We start from the raw sequence: 26,269 nt of genomic DNA, 5'->3' as shown, positions 1-26,269 counted from the left end.
GATCAGAGATGCAGCCAAGAGGCCCATGATCACTCTAGATGAACTGCAGAGATCTACAGTTGAGGTGGGAGAGTCTGTCCATAGCACAACAATCAGTCGTACACTGCACAAATCTGGCATTTATGAAAGAGTGGCAAGAAGAAACCATTTCTCAAAGATATCCATAAAAAGTGTTGTTTAAAGTTTGCCACAAGCCACCTGGGAGACACACCAAACATGTGGAAGAAGGTGCTCTAATCAGATGAAACCAAAATCGAACTTTTTGGGCACAATCCCAAATTATATGTTTGCCGTAAAAGCAACACAGCTCATCACCCTGAACACACCATCCCCACTATCAAACATGGTGTGGCAGAATCATGGTTTGGGCCTGCTTTTTTTCAGCAGGGGCAGGGAAGCTGGTTAAAATTGATGAGAAGATGGATGGAAGCCAAATACAGGACCATTCTTGAAGAAAACCTGTTGGAGTCTGCAAAAGACCTGAGACTGGGATGGAGATTTGTCTTTCAACAAGACAATGATTCCAAATATAAAACAAAATCTACAATGGAATGGTTCACAAATAAACGTATCCACGTGTTAGAATGGCCAAGTCAAAGTCCAGACCTGAATCCAATCGAGAATCTGTGGAAGAGCTGAAAACTGCTGTTCACAAACGATCTCCATCCAACCTCACTCAGCTGGAGCTTTTTGAAAAGGAAGAATGGGCAAGAATTTCAGTCTCTCGATGTGCAAAACTGATACAGACATACCCCAAGCGACTTGCAGCTGTAATCGCAGCAAAAGGTGGCGCTACAAAGTATTAACTTAAATAAGGCCGAATAATATTGCACGCCTCACTTTTCAGTTTATTATTTTTTATAAAAGTTTAAAATAAGCAATAAATTTCGTTCAATTTCACAATTGTGTCCCACTTGTTATTGATTCTTCACCATGACATTAAAATTTTTTATCTTTATGTTTAAAGCCTGAAATGTGGGAAAAGGTTGAAAAATTCAAGGGGGCCAAATACTTTTGCAAGGCATCTTATGTCATTATGCAAGGAAAACTACTCTCTCCTTTTCTCATGCATAGTGATTTCCCGTTTCGCACATTCTGGTACTTGCGATCTTTTTAGGGAGGCCTATCACACTCCTTAAAGGGATTCTTGCACCCCTTTGACCATTTTAAACTATTTCTATGGGCATACAGGTGATTGGATGGTGAAAGTAGTCTTACCTGTATGCCTCATAGTAGATGCCTTGTTCCAGAAATATTACCTTAGATCGCTATATTCAAATTAGTCCTTCCAGGCTCCTTGGGCGTTTGCTGTCCGGCAGAAATCCCCACCTCTCTGCTTCATTATCCTTCATGTAAGACTACTTTCATCATCCTATTACCTGTATGACCATAGTAATAGTTTAAAACGGTCCAAGAGGGTGACAGATTTCCTTTAATTTAACTTCAATTACTACTGCCCAACTATTCTTTAAAACCAATATATACATTATTCTTCAGATGTGATCCTTTAATCCAGCAATATCTCTCATACCCTTTATGTGCTTATCTGTGTTTTGTACATATCAAAAGCTATTAACTCTCGTGTTTTATCTGTACATGTAGCCTTTGAATTATTAAGTGTTATAGAGTATGTTCCGCTATATAAAAGGTTATCATTGTCCCATTAAGTGAAACAAACTGCAGGATAAGTAGCATGTATCCTGTTTGTAACTGCAGTTGCAATTTAAAGGGAATGTGTAATTTAATTTTTAATTTTAGTAATTAGAAGTAAAATTGTAGAATACAAATAATATTTTAAGTATATTTTATGCTGTAACTATTTTATACTTTTCTGAGGACAGTCATATTGGAGATAAACACTTTTTGTGTGTGTAGACAGTACATTTAATGGCAGCTCAAATGTATAGAAGTCAAATAACTGTAATATATTATTTCAATCTCCAAGAAGTAACAGCATAGCCATCTCCACTAGATCCTAGGAAGTGACAGGGGAGATGCATGCAGGGCCTTATCTATGTAGAAGGTTGACATTCTGCTTTATCTAGGCTTCCAGCAATACAATAGAGCTGTTGAAAAATAATTTTAGCTGTGAATTCACTTGGGAAATTCAGTTTCTTAACCATGAGAATCTTAAAATGTTGATAGGTGTTCTTTATACAATAGATAATATCTCATTTTTATATCTAGATATCTTTGTTACTTATTCATGTTCTGTGTAATCAAGTACATCAATCCACTGCAACTATATGTAAAAAATCACTACTTACACAAATTTCCAACCATTTGATTTGCAAACAGAGTTACTCCCTAACAAGCATATTTTCCCTTCTTCACAGATGATGGAAATGCCTAAAATTTCTGAGGTATGTATTCATATGGATATTTAATGTCCAAGCATGGCATATCGGTGCAAAATGTTTATATGTGCTTCTGCTTTTATATTTGCATGGCTTATTGTTGATATCCTGTGGTTTGACAGTGTTAGGCAATTTGTACATTTTACGTGTCGCAGCTTTTATAAACTCCTGACTAGAGGAAAGTATTCGTCAACTGTTGTAAAACAAACTTCTTTAAAGTCAAATGATCAACCCCTTTCAATATGCTTTATAATAGTATGAGGTTGAAGGCTAGGAACTCCATCCCTCTCCGATAAGCCACAGTAGAAAGTTGATATAAAGCGTAGGATTTAACTACACTCCTCAACATTGAAATTGCAACACCAAGAAGAAAAGTTGTGGATGTATGGAAATTACAGGATGGATAGACATGTTAATGATAATCAGATGATGAAAAAATGGAAAGAATATTTTCAAAAAAATCACAGTTTTTTAAGCATCTAGTGTGAGCGCCACATGTAGAATTAGAGACATTGAAATGCCTTAGCTGCTATCAATGAAGTTATTAATGGTTGTTTGAAGAATGTTCTGCCACATTCAATTACGTGGGCACGCAAATCCTCAAGATCCGCTGCTGGCAGCTCCCTTTGCAATTGCCTACCAATGACGTCCCAGATGTGCTCAATGGGAAACAAGTCTGAAGATGCTGCAGGCCGTGGTAGTTTAGTTAGGCCATGCAGGTTGCTGAGGGTAGCACAGGCAAGTCCAACTAGTCCAGCTATTATGCATTATGCCACCTTACACCATAATTCTGGAAGATAGACCACTGTTACTTCATTCCCTTATAAGGACCTTTTCATAGAATTGCTCATATGGTCTCATAAGGTTCAATGAATGTCACATAGTGATCCAATTAAAGTTAAACGTCACATATCCAAAATAAGATGTCAAACAATGTATATAGAAACTATCAGAAGGCGTTTGCACAACATTGGTCTATGAGCCAGATATCCAGCTACAGGTGTTATTTTGACTTTACACCACCTTTCTAAAAGGCTATCATGCTGGAAAGCTCCTCAATGGAGGCTGGAATGGAGGGCTATAGTCTTCAGCAATGAGTCACACTTTTGTCTTGGATGCAATGATAGCTGGAGGTTACCTCCGGCTATCATTGTCTCTGCACTTGGCTCCCATCAGTTGATAGGCATTCCAAAGGGACCGTCCAGCAGTAGATCTCTATTATTTAGAAGTCCAAGATGTTCAGGACCCTGGTCCAGGGGCTGCATCAGTAGTCTTTAGCTGCAGGACCAAAAACTTTTGAACCTTCTCCTACTTGTTGGAATCTCTCATGCTTCTGATTAATAGGCCTGTCATAACGTCATCAATGTAACATTATGCATGCATGATAGCATCCTGGCCCAATTAATCAGATGAAATGTGGAGATGCTGGCACATAGGAAGTGGTCCACGGTGCAGGTGATCATGCAGTCATAAACTATTGATTTGAGAACTTCACTAGGTTCCTGTGAATCTTTCTGCTCAACTTTGGGGTCTATGTACTTTTGCCTAAATAGTGTATTAGCGATTGAAAACTGATCTTTAAGATGTAAATACCCCTTTAAATTTTGTTAAAATAAATTGCACTGCCAAAATTATACTTTATTAAAATATACTTCAACTAGTGAACATCACAAAACATGAAATGACATATATTTGGTATGTACATAACTCTTAAATGATGCTACATGCTATTTATTTTCATTTATTAGTGACATGTAAAGCTAACCCCTGAAGATCGCAGACAATTTTCATTTTTGCCTCCTTATTGTCACTGTAGGTACAGGTAAGTACCCAGCATACGGCAGAAGAGAAGAGAAACCCTTTGTCTAAGGAAGGGGGAGATGTTGACCCCTGACTAAACCTACTGCTAGGTCCTGGGTTCCCTTAACGCCCTAGATAGGCTCCGCACCTATGCGCCAAGCAGGATACCTGACCCTAGGCAGGGATGGGATGAGCTCTTTGTCAACCCCAATGAGCGCTAAATAACACACAGGAATAACAAACAAGGGAAGGAAACAACAACTTATCTCCAGATGCCTCAGGAAGAAGAACTGCAAACAACAACCAGGTTACACCAGAAGAACGCAAGGCGACTGCATGCATTGAAGACTTGTTAAGGTGAGAAGACTTATCACCTGCACCGAGTATGGGGACATGAAGGTATATATAGACACCAAGGAAGTGCTGATGAAAAGCAGCTGAAAGGATGAGGAACTCCGCAGGGTTCTAAAGGAAAACAGATGAAAAGAAAGCAGAGGAGATACATAGGATACCAAATACATCAAGCAGGAATGATAGAAGTTCAGGGAGCAGTTTGCGCAGCTAAATGCTGTGACCTTTTTTTGCCGGACACCACATGTCTGTCTGTCACCTGTATCCCACCTGTGATAGTACCCCCTCCTTCCACGAGTGGTCTCTGGACACTCAGGACCAGGCTTTTCCAGATGGGCAGCATGAAATGAACAAACCAATCTTGTGACATTCACATCCGATACTGGGACCCACATCATCTCCTTCAGTCCGTTACCACTCCAGTGCACCAAGTATTGAAAGGAACGACGTACAAAACAAATATCGACAATCTTAGCCATTTGAAACACTAAATTGCCATCAACCATGATTGGGACCAGCAGCAAGGGAGATGGCTCCAAGGGTACCACATACTTCTTGAGCAGAGACCTGTGGAACAAATTGTAGATCCTAAGAGCCTGAGGTAACTACAGACAAAATGCTACTGGTTTGATGATGGTGATTTCCTTACAGAGACCAGTAAACCTAGGTCCTAGCTTCCAAGAAGTAATCTTCAACTTAATATTCATGGTAGATAACCACTCATAGTTATCCACATCCTGATACATCTCCAGCCACCAAAAGCAATGGGAAAGGAGGTCCAAGGTTGCTTTACTACCCGGATGACCCGCAAGTATATTATTGTGATGTTCTCCAATTATTTTTCTGCGCAAATTAGGTGCTACAAACAACATCCTTGGTGGGAAAGAGGCCAGGGCATCCCCCTGAGTCTCCAACACCTCACCTTCCACGTCTCGGCACAAAGCCGAGACAACCACCCCCTCCTTCAAAATGGGGATAGGGTTCACATGATCACTACCACCAGGGAAGCTTCGGGATAAAGCATCTGCCTTGACGTTTTTAACCCCTGGACGGTAAGGGACAGTAAAATTGAACCTAGTAAAAAACAAAGACCATCTAGCCTGCCTAAGATTGAGACGTTTGGCAGACTCGAGGGATGACAGGTTTTTATGGTCTGTGATTACGATAATGGGATAGACTGCCCCCTCCAACCAATAACGCCATTCCTCGAAAGACAATTTTATCACAAAGAGTTCTCTATTGCCAACATCATACTTTCTGTTGGCCGAAGACAATTTCTTGGAAAAAACGCACATGGATGCCACTTACTAGGAGACAGACCCTGTGACAACATGTCACGGCCGGGCGGTCGGGCAGACCCAGGAGGTGGATCCACTGGACCGAACTCTAAGATGGAGGTAGGGAGTCCGGCAGCTGAAGCACTGAAGGGCAGCAGGATAGTCCGTGCAAGTGAAGACAGCGGAGGAGTCCCTGGGACCACGGAGTCACAGAAGGTAGTCTTGGTGACGTAGCTCAGGTTCGGAGGCCGAGATGATATCAGGCGGAGTCCGGAACCTCTGGAGCAAGATGACGGGTCACCGCAGGGATCCGAGATGGCAGGTGCTGTCGGATGGCAGACGGACAGCGTGCGGGGTTCGGGATACGGCAGACTGGATGGCGAGGCAGGTACGGCTCTACAAAGAGAGATAGGTGAGTACAGGCACATAAACACCAGGAGACCTGACTCCTAGCTCAGGGAACACGAAGATCAGGCCCCGCCCCCTTGGACAAGAACCCCCTTTATACCCTGAACCTGACTAACCTCATTTCCTGTTACTGGACGCTGGCCCTTTAAGAAAGGGTCAGTGACCGCGCGCGTGCCCTAATGCGCATGCGCGCGGCCCGGGTGCCAGAAGCCAGGGAAGGAGGCTGCGAGGAGGACGCAGGAGAGCCGGCCAGGGCCTGGGAAGATGTCGGACGCCGGGATCGGCGACCAGAGGACCTATGGAGGACGGGCACCGGAGGCTGGGACGAGGGGAGCGTGGCAGGTGAGCCGGGGAGCGGAGCTGAGGACCCGGGGAGGGGAGCCGAGGACCCGGGGAGCGTGACAGTACCCCCCCCCCCCACGCCCCCCTCCCCGCAACCGGGACATGAAGGCACGGATAAGAGGAGTGCCTACGTTCTCCCTGGGCTCCCAGGACCTATCCTCAGGACCATACCCTGCCCAGTCCACCAGGAAGAACTGCCGACCTCGTACGGTCTTCATGGCCACGATATCCCTTACCGCATAGATGTCATCATCGGCAATAGGTGGAGGAGCTGGACTGGCAGCAGCGGAGAAGGGACCAAGGACCACCGGCTTGAGCAGGGAGACGTGGAACGAGTTGGGTATCCTCATCGTGGCCGGGAGCTGCAGCTTGTAGGAGACCTCATTGATCCTGGTGAGGACTTTAAACGGCCCAATGTAGCGAGGACCCAGCTTGTATGAAGGTATCTTCAGGCGGACGTACTGGGAAGAAAGCCAGACGAGGTCTCCAGGAGAGAAACACGGAGGATCCAGGCGTTTCTTGTCTGCGTGTCTCTTCATCCGCAGGGAAGCACGTCCTAGAGACACCTTGACGGAGTCCCAAATGGTGGCAAAGTCACGGGCTACTGTATCTGCAGCAGGGACATCCGAAGAGGGGGATACAGGCAATGGGATGGAAGGCTGAAGTCCGTAAACAACATGGAAGGGAGAGCTGGAGGACGACTCACTGATGTGGTGGTTGTGGGAGAATTCAGCCCAAGGTAGAAGAGCGGACCAGTCGTCGTGATGGGCGTTAACATAGTGACGTAGAAATGAGGTCAAGATTTGATTGACCCTCTCTACTTGGCCATTAGACTGAGGATGGTATGCAGATGAAAAGTCCAGAGTCACTCCCAGATGGTTACAGAGAGCCCTCCAGAAGCGGGAGGTGAACTGAGTTCCTCTGTCTGATACGATGTGTAATGGAAAGCCATGCAAGCGGAAGATGTGTTGTATAAAAGCGTCCGCGAGTTCCTGAGCAGAGGGCAGTCCAGCCATAGGAACGAAATGGGCCATTTTTGAGAACCGGTCCACCACGACCCATATGACTGTGTGCCCGGATGACAATGGCAAGTCCGTAATAAAGTCCATTGCTATGTGTTGCCACGGAATCGAAGGTATCGGCAGAGGCAGAAGGCGGCCATGTGGGAGGTGTTTGGGCGTCTTGTTTCTGGCACAAGAGGAGCAGGCAGAGACAAAGGCGGCGACGTCCGTGCGAAGAGATGGCCACCAGTAATGGCGTACAATCGCACCCCATGTTCTCTTCTGGCCTGCATGGCCGGCTGTTTTTGAGGTATGACCCCAGTGTAAGACCGTTAGCCTGTCGGTCTCCGAGACATAGGTCTTCCCCGGTGGTATCTGGGCCAGAGTGACAGGAGCCACCGGAACAATCTTGCTAGGAGAGATGATAGGCTGGATAGTCTCTTCCTCCTGTTCCATGGGCATGAGAGACCTAGACAAGGCATCAGCGCGTACATTCTTGTCCGCTGGTCGGAAGTGGAGCTGGAAGTCAAACCTGGCAAAGAATAAGGACCACCTGGCTTGCCGTGGGTTCAGTCGCTGAGCGGACCGCAGGTATTCCAGGTTTTTGTGGTCCGTGTAGATAATCACGGGGTACACTGCTCCTTCCAGGAGGTAGCGCCACTCCTCCAGAGCCAGTTTGACCGCCAGTAGTTCTCGGTCACCGATGGTGTAATTACGTTCGGGTGCTGAGAAGCTCTTAGAGAAGAAACCGCAGGTCACCATCTTCCCGGAGGAGGATTTTTGCATGAGCACTGCTCCGGCTCCTGAGGAGGAGGCATCCACCTCCAAGGTGAACTGGCGGTTTAACTCCGGTCGGTGGAGTACAGGGGCGGAGGCGAATGCTCGCTTCAAAGAACAAAATGCGGCGTCTGCCGCAGGTGACCAGTCCTTAGGATTAGCCTCCTTTTTGGTCAAAGCGGAGAGAGGAGCGGTCAAGGCAGAGAAGTGCGGGATAAACTGGCGGTAGTAGTTGGCGAATCCCAGGAAGCGTTGGATTGCCTTCAGTCCAGAAGGCGGAGGCCAGTTGATGATGGCGGAGACCTTCTTGGGGTCCATCTGCAGTCCAGTATCAGAGATGATGTACCCCAGAAAGGGGAGGGAAGACTGCTCAAAGACACACTTCTCATACTTTGCGTACAGGCGATTCTCTCTCAGTCTTTGTAAGACCAGCTGTACGTTTTCTCTGTGGGTTTGGAGGTCCGGAGAGAAGACAAGGATGTCATCTAGATAAACAACCACACAGATGTAGAGAAGGTCCCGAAACACGTCGTTCACCAGTTCTTGGAAGACGGCAGGAGCGTTACACAGACCGAAGGGCATCACGCAGTACTCATAATGTCCATCGCGCGTATTAAACGCGGTTTTCCATTCGTCACCAGAGCGGATGCGTACCAGATTGTAAGCACCCCGAAGATCCAGCTTGGTGAACACACGAGCTCCTCTAAGCCGGTCAAATAATTCGGGAATGAGCGGCAGGGGGTATTTGTTTTTCACGGTGATTTGATTGAGACCCCGGTAGTCTATGCATGGGCGTAAGTCTCCCTCTTTCTTCTTGACAAAGAAGAAACCTGCTCCAGCAGGAGAGGAGGATCTCCGAATGAACCCTCTTGCTAGGCTCTCTGAGATGTAATCTGACATGGCCCTGGTTTCGGCTGGAGATAAAGGATATATCCGTCCTCTAGGTGGGGTTGTCCCTGGAAGCAGGTCAATGGCACAATCGTATGGACGATGTGGCGGCAGTACCTCGGATTCCTTTTTGTCAAAGACATCGGCAAAGGACCAATAGGCCGAAGGCAGCCCCGTTAGGGTCTCAGGAACCGGAGGTCGTCGGAGGGGTGGTATGGACTTTAGGCACCTCTCATGACACGAGGAGCCCCAACGGGTGACTTCACCAGTACCCCAGCTAACCGATGGTTCATGTGTCCGCAACCATGGGAGTCCCAACAGGATCTGGTGGGACATGTGTGGAAGAACATAGAGAGCGATGTTCTCGGTGTGAAGAGCACCGATGCGTAGTTCGACAGGCCTGGTGATCAAGGAGATGGTATCAGAGAGAGGCCTCCCATCCACCGAGGCAATCACTAGGGGTTTGTCGAGTGGCATGACAGGCACCCGGTACTTGTCCACCGTGGCCTGCTGGATGAAATTGCCTGCTGCCCCGGAATCGAGGTAGGCATCAGCCGTGAACCGCGTCTCTCCCGTGGTCACTTGCACTGTCCATGTAACTGGGTCAGAGAGGGTCCCAGCACCTAGGGTGGCCTCTCCTACCAACCCTAGGCTTTGGAGTTTCCCGGCCTCTCTGGACAGGAGCGTAGCAGGTGGGTGTCCTCACCACAGTAAAAGCAGAGGCCCTGGGCGAGCCGCTCTGCTCGACGTCGTTCAGACTGCCGCACTCGGTCGATCTGCATGGGCTCGTGGACGGGAATCCCAGCTGTTGATGACTGAGGAACGGAGGACTTCTGCGGAGGAGGAGAATGCCGTACCGGGCGTCTCTCCCGAGATAGCTCTTTGGAGCGCTCCTGAAAACGTATGTCCACACGAGTTGCTAGGGCGATCAGTGCATCTAGGGTGGAGGGCACGTCCCGACCCGCCAACTCATCCTTGATGCGACTCGAGAGTCCTTCCCAGAAGGCGGCTGTTAGGGCCTCATTATTCCACCCGAGTTCTGAAGCCAAAGTGCGGAAACGGATGGCGTATTGACCCACCGTCAGTGTCCCTTGACGTAGGCGGAGGAGTGATGAAGCAGAGGCAGAGGCGCGTCCTGGCTCGTCAAAGGTAGTGCGGAAGGCCTGTAGGAACTGTTGAAGATCCTTGGTCATGGGGTCCTCCTTCTCCCACAAGGGGTTCATCCACGCCAGCGCCTCGCCCTCTAGGTGGGACATTATAAAGGCGACCTTGGCTTGGTCGGAGGCGAACAGATGTGGCAGCTGCGTGAAGTGAAGGGAACATTGGTTAATGAAGCCCCTGCAGGTCTTGGGATCTCCAGCATACCGAGGAGGTGACGCCAAACGGAGTCGGGAAGCATCTGAAGAGGCTGCCACTGGTACGGGAGCCATGGCTTGCCTGGCGGGGGACCTGGGTGCCGCAGGCGTCATTGATGCTTGTAATGTGTACAGGCGGGTGTCCACGGAGGTCATGAATTGCAGCATGCGGGTCTGGACTTCACGCTGGCGTTGGAGTTCCTCTTGCAGGGCCATTAGTGCAGCAGCGGGATCCATGGCCTGATCTTACTGTCACGGCCGGGCGGTCGGGCAGACCCAGGAGGTGGATCCACTGGACCGAACTCTAAGATGGAGGTAGGGAGTCCGGCAGCTGAAGCACTGAAGGGCAGCAGGATAGTCCGTGCAAGTGAAGACAGCGGAGGAGTCCCTGGGACCACGGAGTCACAGAAGGTAGTCTTGGTGACGTAGCTCAGGTTCGGAGGCCGAGATGATATCAGGCGGAGTCCGGAACCTCTGGAGCAAGATGACGGGTCACCGCAGGGATCCGAGATGGCAGGTGCTGTCGGATGGCAGACGGACAGCGTGCGGGGTTCGGGATACGGCAGACTGGATGGCGAGGCAGGTACGGCTCTACAAAGAGAGATAGGTGAGTACAGGCACATAAACACCAGGAGACCTGACTCCTAGCTCAGGGAACACGAAGATCAGGCCCCGCCCCCTTGGACAAGAACCCCCTTTATACCCTGAACCTGACTAACCTCATTTCCTGTTACTGGACGCTGGCCCTTTAAGAAAGGGTCAGTGACCGCGCGCGTGCCCTAATGCGCATGCGCGCGGCCCGGGTGCCAGAAGCCAGGGAAGGAGGCTGCGAGGAGGACGCAGGAGAGCCGGCCAGGGCCTGGGAAGATGTCGGACGCCGGGATCGGCGACCAGAGGACCTATGGAGGACGGGCACCGGAGGCTGGGACGAGGGGAGCGTGGCAGGTGAGCCGGGGAGCGGAGCTGAGGACCCGGGGAGGGGAGCCGAGGACCCGGGGAGCGTGACACAACACAGGCCCAACCCCCACCTATGAATCATCCACCTGTATGATAAAGGGTGTGAAACATCAGACTGGATAAGTATATGTGCTTTGGAAAAACATCTCTTTAAAGAGAAAAAATCCTGCTGGACGGAGTCCGACTATTTAGAGAAATCCTACCCCTTTTTAGTCATGTCTGTGAGAGGTTTCACAATTACCGAATAATTCTGAATAAATCTCAGGTAAAAGTTGGTAAACCCTAGAAAGCGCTGCAATGCTTTTAGGTTTTCTGGATAATCCCAGTCAAGAACCGCTCAGACCTTATCAGAATCCAGCTCAAACCCTGAAGATAACAACAGGTACCCCCAAAATTGCACCTCTTGAACAGCAAAAACACACTTCTCCGGGTTGGCATACAGTTTTTCTCTCAAGATCTTTAATACCTGTTTTCCATGTATCTGATGTGTCGCCATATCAGGTTAGTAGATCAAGATATCATCCAAATAAACCACCACAAACCTGCCCACCAAGTGGTGAAAAATATCATTAACAAAATGTTGGAAAAAGACAGGGGCATTAGTGAAACCAAACAGCATGACCAGATTTTCAAAATGCCCCTCAGATGTATTGAAAGCAGTTTTCCATTCATACCTTTCTCTGATTTACCATATTCCATATTGTAAGCCCCCCTTAAGTCCAACTTGGAGAACCATTTAGCTCCCACAATGAGGTTGAATAAGTCTGGAATCAGAGATAGAGGATTTGGGTCTCGGACACTAATCTGATTCAATTCCCAAAAATCCAAGCAAGGGCAGAGATCCTGTCTTTCTTCTTAACAAAAAAAACCCTGCCACTACAAGTGAAGAGGAGGGTCTGATATGTCAATTTTCCAGACTATCAGCAATGTAATCTTTTACAGCTCGTCTCTCTGGACCAGAAATATTATACTGTCTGGATTTGGGTAGTTTTGCTCCAGGAAGCAGATTAATGGGGCAGTCATATACACAATGTGGAGGCAAATGCTGACACCCCCTCTCCAAATAAACATCCGTAAAACCCGACAAAAATCCAGGTAAGGTCTCCGTAGAGAGAGAAGTCTTCAGGCAATTATCAAGACAGTATTCTCCCCAGTTTACAATATGACTGGATTGTCAATCCATTACAGGATTATGTTTGACCAACCAGGGTAGACCGAATATAATAGGAGTGGGAAAGCCTTCCAGGATATAACAGGAAATTACTTCGTAATGTAGGTGTCCAACCCTCAGGCTTATATCATGTGCAATCTGTGTCAGGTATCCCTGAGCATGTGGCACTGAGTCGATGGCATAGATGGAGATGGGGTTGGCCAGCATACGTCAGGTAAGCCCATGAGTTTTTGCAAACAGAGCATCTACCATGCTGACTCCTGCTCCATTGTCCACATACATGAACATTTTCTCAGTCCTGCTCTCTAGCGCCATCTCTGTTGTCAGGACAAACAGAGATACAGTTAGGTTCAGAAATATTTGGACAGTGACACAAGTTTTGTTATTTTAGCTGTTTACAAAAACATGTTCAGAAATACAATTATATATATAATATGGGCTGAAAGTGCACACTCCCAGCTGCAATATGAGAGTTTTCACATCCAAATCGGAGAAAGGGTTTAGGAATCATAGCTCTGTAATGCATAACCTCCTCTTTTTCAAGGGACCAAAAGTAATTGGACAAGGGACTCTAAGGGCTGCAATTAACTCTGAAGGTGTCTCCTTCGTTAACCTGTAATCAATGAAGTAGTTAAAAGGTCTGGGGTTGATTACAGGTGTGTGGTTTTGCATTTGGAAGCTGTTGCTGTGACCAGACAACATGCGGTCTAAGGAACTCTCAATTGAGGTGAAGCAGAACATCCTGAGGCTGAAAAAAAAGAAAAAATCCATCAGAGAGATAGCAGACATGCTTGGAGTAGCAAAATCAACAGTCGGGTACATTCTGAGAAAAAAGAAATTGACTGGTGAGCTTGGGAACTCAAAAAGGCCTGGGCGTCCACGGATGACAACAGTGGTGGATGATCGCCGCATACTTTCTTTGGTGAAGAAGAACCCGTTCACAACATCAACTGAAGTCCAGAACACTCTCAGTGAAGTAGGTGTATCTGTCTCTAAGTCAACAGTAAAGAGAAGACTCCATGAAAGTAAATACAAAGGGTTCACATCTAGATGCAAACCATTCATCAATTCCAAAAATAGACAGGCCAGAGTTAAATTTGCTGAAAAACACCTCATGAAGCCAGCTCAGTTCTGGAAAAGTATTCTATGGACAGATGAGACAAAGATCAACCTGTACCAGAATGATGGGAAGAAAAAAGTTTGGAGAAGAAAGGGAACGGCACATGATCCAAGGCACACCACATCCTCTGTAAAACATGGTGGAGGCAACGTGATGGCATGGGCATGCATGGCTTTCAATGGCACTGGGTCACTTGTGTTTATTGATGACATAACAGCAGACAAGAGTAGCCGGATGAATTCTGAAGTGTACCGGGATATACTTTCAGCCCAGATTCAGCCAAATGCCGCAAAGTTGATCGGACGGCGCTTCATAGTACAGATGGACAATGACCCCAAGCATACAGCCAAAGCTACCCAGGAGTTCATGAGTGCAAAAAAGTGGAACATTCTGCAATGGCCAAGTCAATCACCTGATCTTAACCCAATTGAGCATGCATTTCACTTGCTCAAATCCAGACTTAAGACGGAAAGACCCACAAACAAGCAAGACCTGAAGGCTGCGGCTGTAAAGGCCTGGCAAAGCATTAAGAAGGAGGAAACCCAGCGTTTGGTGATGTCCATGGGTTCTAGACTTAAGGCAGTGATTGCCTCCAAAGGATTCGCAACAAAATATTGAAAATAAAAATATTTTGTTTGGGTTTGGTTTATTTGTCCAATTACTTTTGACCTCCTAAAATGTGGAGTGTTTGTAAAGAAATGTGTACAATTCCTACAATTTCTATCAGATATTTTTGTTCAAACCTTCAAATTAAACGTTACAATCTGCACTTGAATTCTGTTGTAGAGGTTTCATTTCAAATCCAATGTGGTGGCATGCAGAGCCCAACTCGCGAAAATTGTGTCACTGTCCAAATATTTCTGGACCTAACTGTACATGTAGAAGACAAACACATACTCTGATTGTCCATCCCCACACCACCAAGGGTTAGCCGAGTCTCAGATGTTCCTTTTTGCTTAAGAATCATGGGGCAGGCTCCAATAATATGACCCTTTTTACCACTATAGAAACAAACCCCTTTTTTATGGCGAATCTCAGTGGAAACATGGAAAGTTGTGGCTCCCCTTAACTACATGGGCTCCTCCATACCCATGAGTGATGGTTCTCACACAGATTGACCCCCCGACAATTGAGTGCTGCCCTGAGGTAGGATCTCTGGGGAAGGTGGTCTAACCATTCTATCTCAGGGGTGCCTATTTACACGTATAGCCAAGGAAATGGCGGCCTCCAAGGTCTCAGGGGTTTCATAAATCACCAGAGTATCCTTCAACCTTTCTGAAAATCTCTGGCAAAACTGGCTTCTAAGCACCGGGTCATTCCACTTTGTGTCAGTTGCCCACCTATGAAACTCGGAGCAATAAGTCTCCGCTGCCGACTCCCCTGCTGGAGGCAATGCAGTTTGGACTCCACCAAAGAGAGTCGGTCAGGATCATCATAAATGAGACCCAAGGCCTCCAAAAATCCATCCACCAACCGGAGGCAATCAGAGCCATGTGGCAAAGAGAAAACCCAGGATTGTGGATAACCTTGTAACATTGAGATCACAATCCTTACCCGCTGCTCCTTATCCAGAGAAATAAGGCCAAAGCCTACTAGTACAATTTACAGGCCTCTTTAAACACAAAAAATTTTCTCTACCCCCTGCAAACCTGTCGAGCAGAGCAATCATGGGTTATGGGAGGGCATGCCTACCTGCAGAATCTTTAAAAGTGGGAGTCTGCGAGCGCTGCTGATGATCAGATAATTTATGGGCTGCTACCTCCCTGAAACCTCTGAGCCACAACAGTGACAGGATCCATGGGAAAACAAACAACACCCAATTAAAAAAAACCACAACATCCAAAAGAAAAAAAATCTGCAGTTTGTTGGGGGCGTTTTCGTATGGCTGGTGATAATGTCATGCAAGGTACAGGGAAGTACCCAGCATACAGCGAAAGGGAAGCGAAACCCTGTGTCTAGGGAAGGGGGAGATGGTGCCCCCTGACTAAACCTGCCGCTGGGCAGTGGGTTCCCTCTACGCCCTAGATAGGTTCTGCACCTATGCAGCAAGCAGGATACCTGACCCTGGTCTGACCCTGTTTCTGGACCCTACGTAGGGAGCGGATAGGATGATCATTTCGTCAACCCCACTGAGCGCTAAAAGACACAGGGATAACAAACAAGGGAAGGAAACAACAACTTATCTCCAGATGTCTCAGGAAGAGGAACTGCAATCAACCAGGTTATACCAGAAGAATTCAAGCCGACTCCTTGCACTGAAGACTTGTTAACACTAGAAGTCCCAGAAATTTCAAGCTCCCCCCTGAAGTCCCGAAAGAGGGTCAAATGACCCTTAGTCTTAACTGAATAGAACTAACTAGAAACTAAATGTCTAAACTCAATGGAAAACAACAACCTCCTGTGGTGCGACAGTAATGGCCTTAATTACAGAACAAAAGACGGTGATTATAGGATGTTAGCTAAATTCCTTCATGTCATTCGACCCGTCTCTGGGTTCCAAAGGTAGAAATGTTAAATGACCCCTCTCTGGGACTTCTAGTGTTAAGGGGAGTGGACTTATCACCAACACAGAGTATGAGGAAAGGAGGGTATATAAGGACACAGAGGAAGTGCTGATGGAAAGCAGCTGAAAGGGTGAGGAACTCAAGAGGCTCCTAAAGGTAAAGAGATGAAAACAAAGCAGAAGAGATACAAAGGATACCAAATACATCAAGCAGGAATGATAGAAGGTCAGGGAGCAGTTTGCACAGCCAAACACTGTGACCTTCTTTTGCTGGACAATACATGACTGCCTGTCAACCATGACATATCCATGACACTTATCTTCCAAGAGTCAGAACTTTTTCCATCAACTTAGTCATATGAGGGTTTGTTTTTTGCACAACTAGTTGTACTTTTGAATTACACCATTCATATTATCATATAATGCTCTGAACATTGGGAGAACAATTCTAATTAAGGTGAAATGGTGAAGAGAAAGAACACAGCAATTCTGCCATTGTTTTAGGATTTTATTTTCACAACTTTCATGTTGCCTTAAAAATAACCTAGCAACATATTTCTTAATGTAAGTATAATTACAGCAATACCAAATATGTATGTTATTTTGTTTTTATCTTTTGCTATTTTTGTGGTTTAGAAAATGTCTGACATTTGCAAAAACAAAAAATTGTTTGTTAGTATTTTCCATAACTTTCTCATTTTTCCATTGACACACCAGTATTAACTTTGAGTATTGACTGTTTACTGTATGAAAACTTGTTTTTTGCGTGCCAAGCTGTAGTTGTTAATGATACCATATTGGCGTACATACGCAGTTTTGATTTATTTCTATTTTTTATTGCATTTTTGGAGGAGGTGCAGTGACCAAATATCAGCAATTTTTGCATTTCCATTTTCTTATCCTTATATTTATCATGTAGTTTAAATGTTTATATTTCATAGATCTAACTAAGAAGGGCACAGCAGTACCTAATGTGCTTCTTTTTTTTCCTCTTACTGTAATTTCTTTATTTGTAACTGGTGTAAAGTGAGGTGATTTTTTAATTTTTTTTATTTTAGAAATGTTTTTCAAACATTTTTTATTTAGGTTTTATTTTTTATTCTCCATAGGGGACTTGAACCTGCGATCAGTATTTCAGTACATAGTAAAAGTCACTGTATCCTGTGAAGCCTCGCCTGTGGCTGAGCTTCAAAGGAGAACCAAGATGGCAGTGACGTGGGGGAGGAGCGTGCATTCAGCAAGCCTCCAGCTGCCATGGCAACCCATCAGCACTCTGCAAACCAAACGTTCCGGTTTCACAAAAGATAGCTGTCACCTAAACCATAAATCAGCTGACAACTATCTAATGTGTTTGAGGGCTTTTGTGGTTTTTAAGGCTATGTGCACACGTTGAGTATTTAGTGAGTTTTTTACCTCAGTATTTGTAGGCCAAAATCAGGAGTGGGTAAAAAATGCAGAAGTGGTGCCCATGTTTCTATTATACTTTTCCTCTGATTGTTCCACTCCTGGTTCTGGTGAAATTTCTTTTACCCTAGGAGTTGAAAGCCAAATATTCAATATGTGCACATGATCTAAGAGGTAAAAAGAACATAGAGATCAGTTTTTGCTGACCCTATCTGTGATGCATGATGTTGTGTCCAATCACACAATCAAATAAAGTCAGGAGATCTGCTGGTCGCAGAGCACAATTTTAATTGAGAAATTGTATTTTTCTTTAATTGTTCTAGTGTTTAGTTTTTCATTAAAATAACAGGTATGATTAGCCTGGCCTTATTTACATATTAATGAGGGATGATCTATTAATGTAGATAGACAACATAAAGGGCTATTCTCATCACAATTATTGCAAATCCACAAGATATGCCATAAATGCTGGATAGCTACAGTACCATTCAAAATTTTGCACACACCTGTTCATGCAGTAGTTTTCCTTGTTCTTATTAAAATTTGCTTATTGTAGATTCAAACTGAAGGTATCCAAACCACAAAGGAACACATGTGGAAATAAGACGTAAAGAAAAACGTGTGGAATAAACCATAATATCAGTTAAATAGAGAAGAACGAATCTGCTAAAAGTTGGATTTGCTAAACCAAATTCTTAATGAAACTCAATTTGCAGTGAAGTTATTCTCCACAAAATTGAATATCCCTTATTGCATGCTGGGGTCTTAATGAAAGATGTAAAAAAAAAATCAACAACTTTAACTCAACTCACCTCTCCAGCCTTTACGCTTCTCGCTGTGCACCATCCAGTCCTTCTGACGATGCGAGCAGCAGCTCCAGGCCTATTTCTTTCTAGGCCAGGGCTTCATACTGTGAACAAGCCTTACTAGTCCCTGTGTGGTGCATGTAGTGACATCACGGACGTGCAGGGAATGTAATGCCTGATCATGAAACAAATCCTGGTCTAGCTATAATGGGTCAAAACTATGATGGCAAAAAGAAGAGGCCTTCTGTCCTACCCTCTTCTTTTTTTTCTGTTGTTGAGTTTTTGATTGTTTCACTTTAGCCAAAAACTTACAGCCACAATCAGGCCTCAGAAGTCTCTACGGGTTGCACGTCCATGTCTTCGTAGTGTGTGACGTACAGCAACCTACTAGGCTTAGTCACATCTGGAAGCCTGCCTGATAGTGAACAGGCCGGACTATGCAGCTCACGCCAAGGGAAAGAAGAGGTGGCTCTGAGGACTGGATGGCCGGTGGTGAGGGTCAGGGGAAAGATTAGTAGTAAGGGGAGTATAAGGTTTTTTTGCCATTTTGCTGAATCTCTACTAAGCATATATGCAAATATGCTTATTCTCAAAAATGCAGATTTGTTTTGTATGTTCAAGTAGAATTCAGTTCTCCTTAAATAACTTAGCTGATATCTTGTGTTAAAACTTAGTTTCCTCAAAGTCCGCCCTTCATATTATGATGAAAAATCTGCACACCCTTGGCATTCTCTCAACCAACTTGATCAGGTAGTTTCAGGAATTTCAAACTAATTGTCTTAAAGAAGTTCTTAGAAGTACTGAGCACTTTTTTGGCTGCTTTACCATCCCTCTATTTCCAACACATCTCAAATTATCTCAATTGGGTTGAGTTCGGATGATTATGGAGGCCATGACACATTGATTCTTGGTCTTCCTTCATAGCAATTGATGGTTTTTATTACTGGACTTGGGGATACCTTTAAGATTCTAGCAATTTTCCTGATTGACTGACCTTCAAGTAATGATTTACTGTTGTTTTTCGTTAATCGTTGAATAATTCTTTCCATATTCTGGCTTACAACAATTATGGAATAGGGCTCAGCACTGTATCAAACTGTACACCAACACTGCCTCTGCAAACAAATTGACATGCAGATCTATTCCGTGGCAGACATTTCAGGTGAAAACCTGAAGAATCTGCTTGAGAGCATGCAGTGCAAAGCTGTCATCAGAGTTAATGATGGGTACTTCAATTTAGATCAACCACTGGAGAAATTCTAACATTTTGGCATGGATATCAATGTTAATGCTTATGAGTTATGGAAAGAGCCCAACAAGCAGCTCTGTATAAATGCAATAACTTTTAAGTACGGCATTTCCCTCTTATGACTGGTTGTCAAAAGTTGCTAGTAAATTTCAAGTTGAAAACCATGCCCAGCTTATATCAACATCGTTTATGCAGATGTTGTCTTTTTCATTTTGTGTGAACATTTATGCTGATTAATAAAGAGGAAAGTTATATGTATTGTACATGGTAGCTGCAGCGGCTTATCTCCCTAGATAACAAAGGATTACTCTTATTGAAATCCAACATACTCTATCCTGTTTTTCCCAGACATCTGCTATCCAGGGGAAAGTCAGGACACATCGGTACACAGTAGATGTTGGCTGGGTTAGGACAAAATTTGCACAACATATAGCTACCCTAACTATCAGATCATACATTTGGTAGTAGACAGATGGAATTGAGCATAAAAGCAGGATCAGTCTATATATAGTCATGGCCAAAAGTTTTGAGAATGACACCAAAATTATATTTTCACATGATCTGTTGCCCTCTGGTTTTTAATTGTGTTTGTCTGATGTTTACATCACATACAGAAATATAATTGCAATCATATTATGAGTACCAAAAGGTTATATTGACAGTTAGAATGAGTTAATGCAGCAAGTCAATCTTTGCAGTGTTGACCCTTCTTCTTCAGGACCTCTGCAATTCTCCCTGGCATGCTCTCAATCAACTTCTGGACCAAATCCTGACTGATAGCTGTCCATTCTTGCATAAGCAATGCTTGCATTTTGCCAGAATTTGTTGGTTTTTGTTTGTCCACCTGTCTCTTGATGATTGCCCACAAGTTCTCAATGGGATTAAGATCTGGGGAGTTTCCAGGCCATGGACCCAAAATCTCTATGTTTTGTTCCATGAGCCATTTAGTGATCACCTTTGCTTTATGGCAAGCTGCTCCATCATGCTGGAAAAGGAATTGTTGGGCGCCAAACTGTTCTTGGACAGTTGGGAGAAGTTGCGGTCATTCTGGTACCATTCTTTATTCATGGCTGTGTTTTTAGGCAAGACTGTGAGTGAGCCGATTTCCTTGGCTGAGAAGCAACCCCACACATGAATCGTTTCAGGATGCTTAACAGTTGGCATGAGACAAGACTGGTGGTAGCGCTCACCTCTTCTTCTCCTAATAAGCTGTTTTCCAAATGTCCAAAACAATCAAAAAGGGGATTCATCTGAGAAAATGACTTTACCCCAGTCCTCAGCAGTCCATTCCCTGTACCTTTTGCAGAATATCAGTCGGTCCCTGATTTTTTTTCTGGAGAGAAGTGGCTTCTTTGCTGCTCTCCTCGAAACCAGGCCTTGCTCAAGCAGTCTCCGCCTCACAGTGCGTGCAGAAGCACTCACACCAGCCTGCTGCTATTGCTGAGCTAGCTCGGCACTGCTGGTAGTCCGATCCCGCAGCTGAAACAGTTTTAAGATATGGTCCTGGCGTTTGCTGGTCCTTCTTGGATTCCCTGGAGTCTTTTTGGCAACAATGGAAGCTCTCTCTTTGAAGTTCTTGATGATGCGATAGATTGTTGACTGAGGTGTAATCTTTGTAGCTGCGATACTCTTCCCTGTTAGGCCATTTTTGTGCAGAGCAATGATGGCTGCACATGTTTCTTTAGAGATAACCATGGTTAACTGAAGAGAAACAATGATACCAAGCACCAGCCTCCTTTTAAAGTGTCCAGTGGTGTCATTCTTACTTAATCATGACTGATTGATCGCCAGCCCTGTCCTCTTCAACACCCATACCTGTGTTAATGGAACAATCACTAAAACAATGTTAGCTGCTCCTTTTAAGGTAGGAATGCAATGATGTTGAAATGTGTTTTGGGGGTTAAAGTTCATTTTCTTAGCCAATATTAACTTTGCAAGTAATTGCTGTTAAGCTGATCACTCTTTATGACATTCTGGAGTATATGCAAATTGCCATTAGAAAAACGTAAGCAGTAGACTTTGTAAAAATTATTTGTAGCATTCTCAAAACTTTTGGCCATGACTGTACAGGGATTGTTTGTAACCATGAAGACAGGTTTGTATAGAATCCACACAGAAATCTTCTGATAATTTGCAAAGTTGCATACACTACAAAGATGTTTTCTCCTCTAGGCCAGAGCAAATAAAAACATTTGATGTTCAACTCAAGTTGCATATTTTTCCCTAATTGAGCTACAGAACACAAGAAGTCATGCTATAGGAGTGTCTCAATGCCTATGGTGGTGACTGTTTAGTGTAAGTCAGGAGACTATTGTATTAATGTTCATCTGTCAGTTTACCGGTATTAAATTGTTTCTTAAATATCAATTATACATCATAGACCTCATTTGGATGCTTAATAGAAAACTTCACAAAGTATGGATTCTTTCCATTATGTTGTACTGCGTATTGATTTTTAGTATATTGTGCCTTGATGGCTAACTTCATGTCAGTATTCATCAGACATATTCATTTAGGTTTACATTTATTAAATATGAGAACACCATTGAAAATCAAAAGCAGGAAATTAAGAACAAGATGTACCCTATTCTGTAAACAATTAGGCAGTAAGTGCCAAATTTACGTGACTCAGAATCAAATGCAAGCTTGTTTTTATTATTAAATTATGGACTCAGAGTATTAAATTTAAGGCCACATACAGTGCCTTGCGAAAGTATTCGGCCCCTTGAATGTTTCAACCTTTTCCCACATTTCAGGCTTCAAACTTAAAGATAAAAAATGTAAATTTTATGGTGAAGAATCAACAACAAGTGGGACACAATTGAGAAGGTGAATGAAATTTATTGCTTATTTAAAATTTTTGTAAAAAATAAAAAACTGAAAATTGGGGCATGCAGTATTATTCGGCCCCTTTACTTTCAGTGCAGCTAACCCACTCCAGACGTTCATTGAGGATCTCTGAATGATCCAATGTTGTCCTAAATGACTGATGATGATAAATTTAATCCACCTGTGTGTAATCTAGTCTCCGTATAAATGCCCCTGCTCTGTGATAGTCTCAGTGTTCTGTTTAAAGCCCAGAGAGCATCATGAAGACCAAGTAACACAACAGGCAGGTCCGTGATACTGTTGTGGAGACGTTTAAAGCCGGATTTGGTTCCAAAAAGATTTCCAAAACTTTAAACATCCCAAGAAGCACTGTGCAAGTGATCATATTGAAATGGAAGGAGCATCATACCACTGCAAATCTACCAAGACTCGGCGTCCCTTAAAAATTTCAGGTTAAACAAGTAGAATACTGATCAGAGATGCAGCCCAGAGGCCCATGATCACTCTGGATGAACTGCAGAGATCTACAGTTGAGGTGGGAGAGTCTGTCCATAGGACAACAATCAGTCGTACACTGCACAAATCTGGCCTTTATGGAAGAGTGGCAAGAAGAAACCATTTCTCAAAGATATCCATAAAAAGTGTTGTTTAAAGTTTGCCACAAGCCACCTGAGAGACACACCAAACATGTGGAAGAAGATGCTCTGGTCAGATGAAACCAAAATCGAACTTATTGGGCACAATCCCAAAAGATATGTTTGGCGTAAAAGCAACACAGCTCATCAGCCTGAACACACCATCCCCACTGTCAAACATGGTGGTGGCAGCATCATGATTTGGACCTGCTTTGCTTCAGCAGGAACAGGGAAGCTGGTTAGAAGATGATGAGAAGATGGATGGAAGCCAAATACAGGACCATTCTTGAAGAAAACCTGTTGGAGTCTGGAAAAGACCTGAGACTGGGATGGAGATTTGTCTTTCAACAAGACAATGATCCCAAACATAGAGCAAAATCTACAATGGAATGGTTCACAAATAAACGTATCCAAGTGTTAGAATGGCCAAGTCAAAGTTCAGACCTGAATCCAATCGAGAATCTGTGGAAAGAGCTAAAAACTGCTGTTCACAAACGCTCTCCATACAACCTCACTCAGCTCCAGCTGTTTATAAAGGAAGAATGGGCAAGAATTTCAGTCTCTTGATGTGCAAAACTGATAGAGACGTACCCCAAGAGACTTGCAGTTGTAATCGCAGCAAAAGGTGGCGCTACAAAGTATTAACTTAAAGGGGCCGAATAATATTGCACACCCCACTTTTCAGTTATTCATTTTTTTAAAAAGTTTAAATTAAGCAATACATTTCATTCAACTTCACAATTGTGTCCCACTTGTTGTTGATTCTTCACCATAAAATTAATTTTTTTTTATCTTTATGTTTGAAGCCTGAAATGTGGGAAAAGGTTGAAAAATGCAAAGGGGCCGAATACTTTCGCAAGGCACTGTATAGAAAGATCTGTTGCAATTTTTTTATTAAAGAAACATTACAGTACATTGCATGTGAGGGTTTTACAACATTTATACCATGACTTATAAGTGCATTTACTTATGTTTTAAACTTCTACAACAAAATTTTCATAGAACACATGCAAAATTGAATGCAGATTTGCAGTAAAATCTATAGCTGAAAATGTTTGATAGTAGTATAATACAACACACATACTCATCAGTTGGATCAGTATCAGCATAGTTATATTTGCTTTTAGAGATGGGAGAAAAGATTCACAGGACTCAGATCCATCGGCCAGGTTCGTAATGTATGACCACTGGATGGCAGCTGCCTCTTTATTTGATTTCCTGGGCTGATGGGACATAATCATTACAAAATGTTGTACCAGCTCAGGTAATCAAAAGAAGAGCCGTGAATGCCGGGAGGTAAGGAGATTCTCAAGTCTCCTGTCCAGCGGTCACAGGTTACTGACCTGGCCAATGAACTGGCAGACATACCGCCGGTTCAGCCGGTGCAACTGCACAGGGACGCCGAGCGGTAGAGGTCTCCAAGCAGGAGAGGGCCCTGAGGGCCTGAAAATTTGTGGGTGTCAGCTCACAGGCAAATGTAGGGGCCCCCAACCATCGCAGGGGCCCACTCGCTGATCAGTTCTGAGGTCCCGGGGCCGAGTTCCGGGGACCGCAGTTCTCAGGCTGCACAGCCGCACGATCCTGCCTGTCAGCCCTGCAGTTGCTCCCACAGCGTTGTGTCCCTGTGCATAGAAATTCATCTGTGGGTAGAGCTAGCACACAGCGTACTCATGTCCCACAGATGAAGAGAGAGGATGCAGGACCAGAGCTGTATGTGACTCCCTCCTTCCTCCAGCTTCCCCTAGCTGTATAATCCCCTAGATCTTTAAGAGGCCCCTATACCTATATGAGTCACCCCCCAGAGCAGTATGAGCCCCAGACCTGTATGCGTCACCTCTCAGAGCATTATGGGCCCCCAGAGCAGTATGGGTCCCAGACCTGTATGAGCCACCCCTCAGGGCAGTATGGACCCCAGACCTGTATGAGGTTTCCCCCAGAACAGTATGGGCCCCAGACCTGTATGAGCTATCCCCAGAGCAGTGTGGGCCCCCAGAGCAGTATGAGCCCCAGACCTGTATGAGCCACCCCTCAGGGCAGTATGGACCCCAGACCTGTATGAGGTTTCCCCCAGAGCAGTATGGGCCCCAGACCTCTATGAGCTATCCCCAGAGCAGTGTGGGCCCCCAGAGCAGTATGGGCCCCCAGACCTGTATGAGCTACCCCAGAGTAGTATGGGCCCCAGACCTGTATGAGCTATCCCAAGAGCAGTATGGGCCCCCAGACCTGTATGATCCACCTTTCATTTTTATTATTCAGTGAACTAGAAAACTGGAATAAAATTACAAATGATGTGAAAATGCAAAACACAAACCCCCCACAATTCCGCAACTGGGGGGGTAGATTTGTCTTTAGTGTTAATTTTATAATAAAAATGTGAGGTTTGTTTTTCTATGTGGCATGCTAACGTTTTTATTCATATTTTGGGGGAAATATGGAATTTTGGTTTTTTTTCATTGCATTTTTATGCAGGCTTCTGGCGACCAAAAATACACAGTTCTTTTTTGTTACTCACAGCAATTTTCAATCTAGTTAAATTTTATATTTTGATTGGCCTTCTACGGACGCAGTGATATACATAGTGACACATATATATATATATATATATATATATATATATATATATAATGTACTGTATATACATATATACTGTATACAGTACAGACCAAAAGTTTGGACACACCTTCTCATTCAAAGAGGTTTCTTTATTTTCAGGACTCTGAAAATTGTAGATTCACATTGAAGGCATGAAAACTATGAATTAAAGCATGTGGAATGAAATACTTAAAAAAGTGTGGAACAAATGAAAATATGTCTTATAGTCTAGGTTCTTCAAAGTAGCCACCTTTTGCTTTGATTACTACTTTGCACACTCTTGGCATTCTCTTGATGAGTTTCAAGAGGTAGTCACCGGAAATGGTTTTCCAACAGTCTTGAAGGAGTTCCCAGAGATGCTTAGCACTTGTTGGCCCTTTTGCCTTCACTCTGCGGTCCAGCTCACCCCAAACCATCTCGATTGGGTTCAGGTCTGGTGACTGTGGA

The 26,269-nt window shown here is 44.5% G+C and overlaps 1 protein-coding gene across 2 annotated transcripts in view; it reads left to right on the top strand.

The window, feature by feature from the left end:
• Nucleotides 1-26,269, top strand: part of LHFPL3 (LHFPL tetraspan subfamily member 3) — a 176,890-nt gene that overhangs the window by 134,510 nt on the left and 16,111 nt on the right. Inside the window, exon 3 of one of the 2 annotated variants that reach the window (XM_075345178.1) lies at nt 2,337-2,363. The exons of the other annotated variant lie outside the window; for it this stretch is intronic. Coding sequence (XP_075201293.1) covers nt 2,337-2,353 — 17 coding nt within the window. The 3' untranslated portion in view covers nt 2,354-2,363. The remainder of the gene's footprint in view (nt 1-2,336; nt 2,364-26,269) is intronic. 2 annotated transcript variants of the gene reach the window in all.

This window comes from Anomaloglossus baeobatrachus, chromosome 4 (genome assembly GCF_048569485.1).
Source record: "Anomaloglossus baeobatrachus isolate aAnoBae1 chromosome 4, aAnoBae1.hap1, whole genome shotgun sequence".
Classification (NCBI taxonomy): Eukaryota; Metazoa; Chordata; class Amphibia; order Anura; family Aromobatidae; genus Anomaloglossus; species Anomaloglossus baeobatrachus.
The sequence above is the reverse complement of the archived record's forward strand: the minus strand, read 5'-3'. Positions and strand labels throughout refer to the sequence as shown.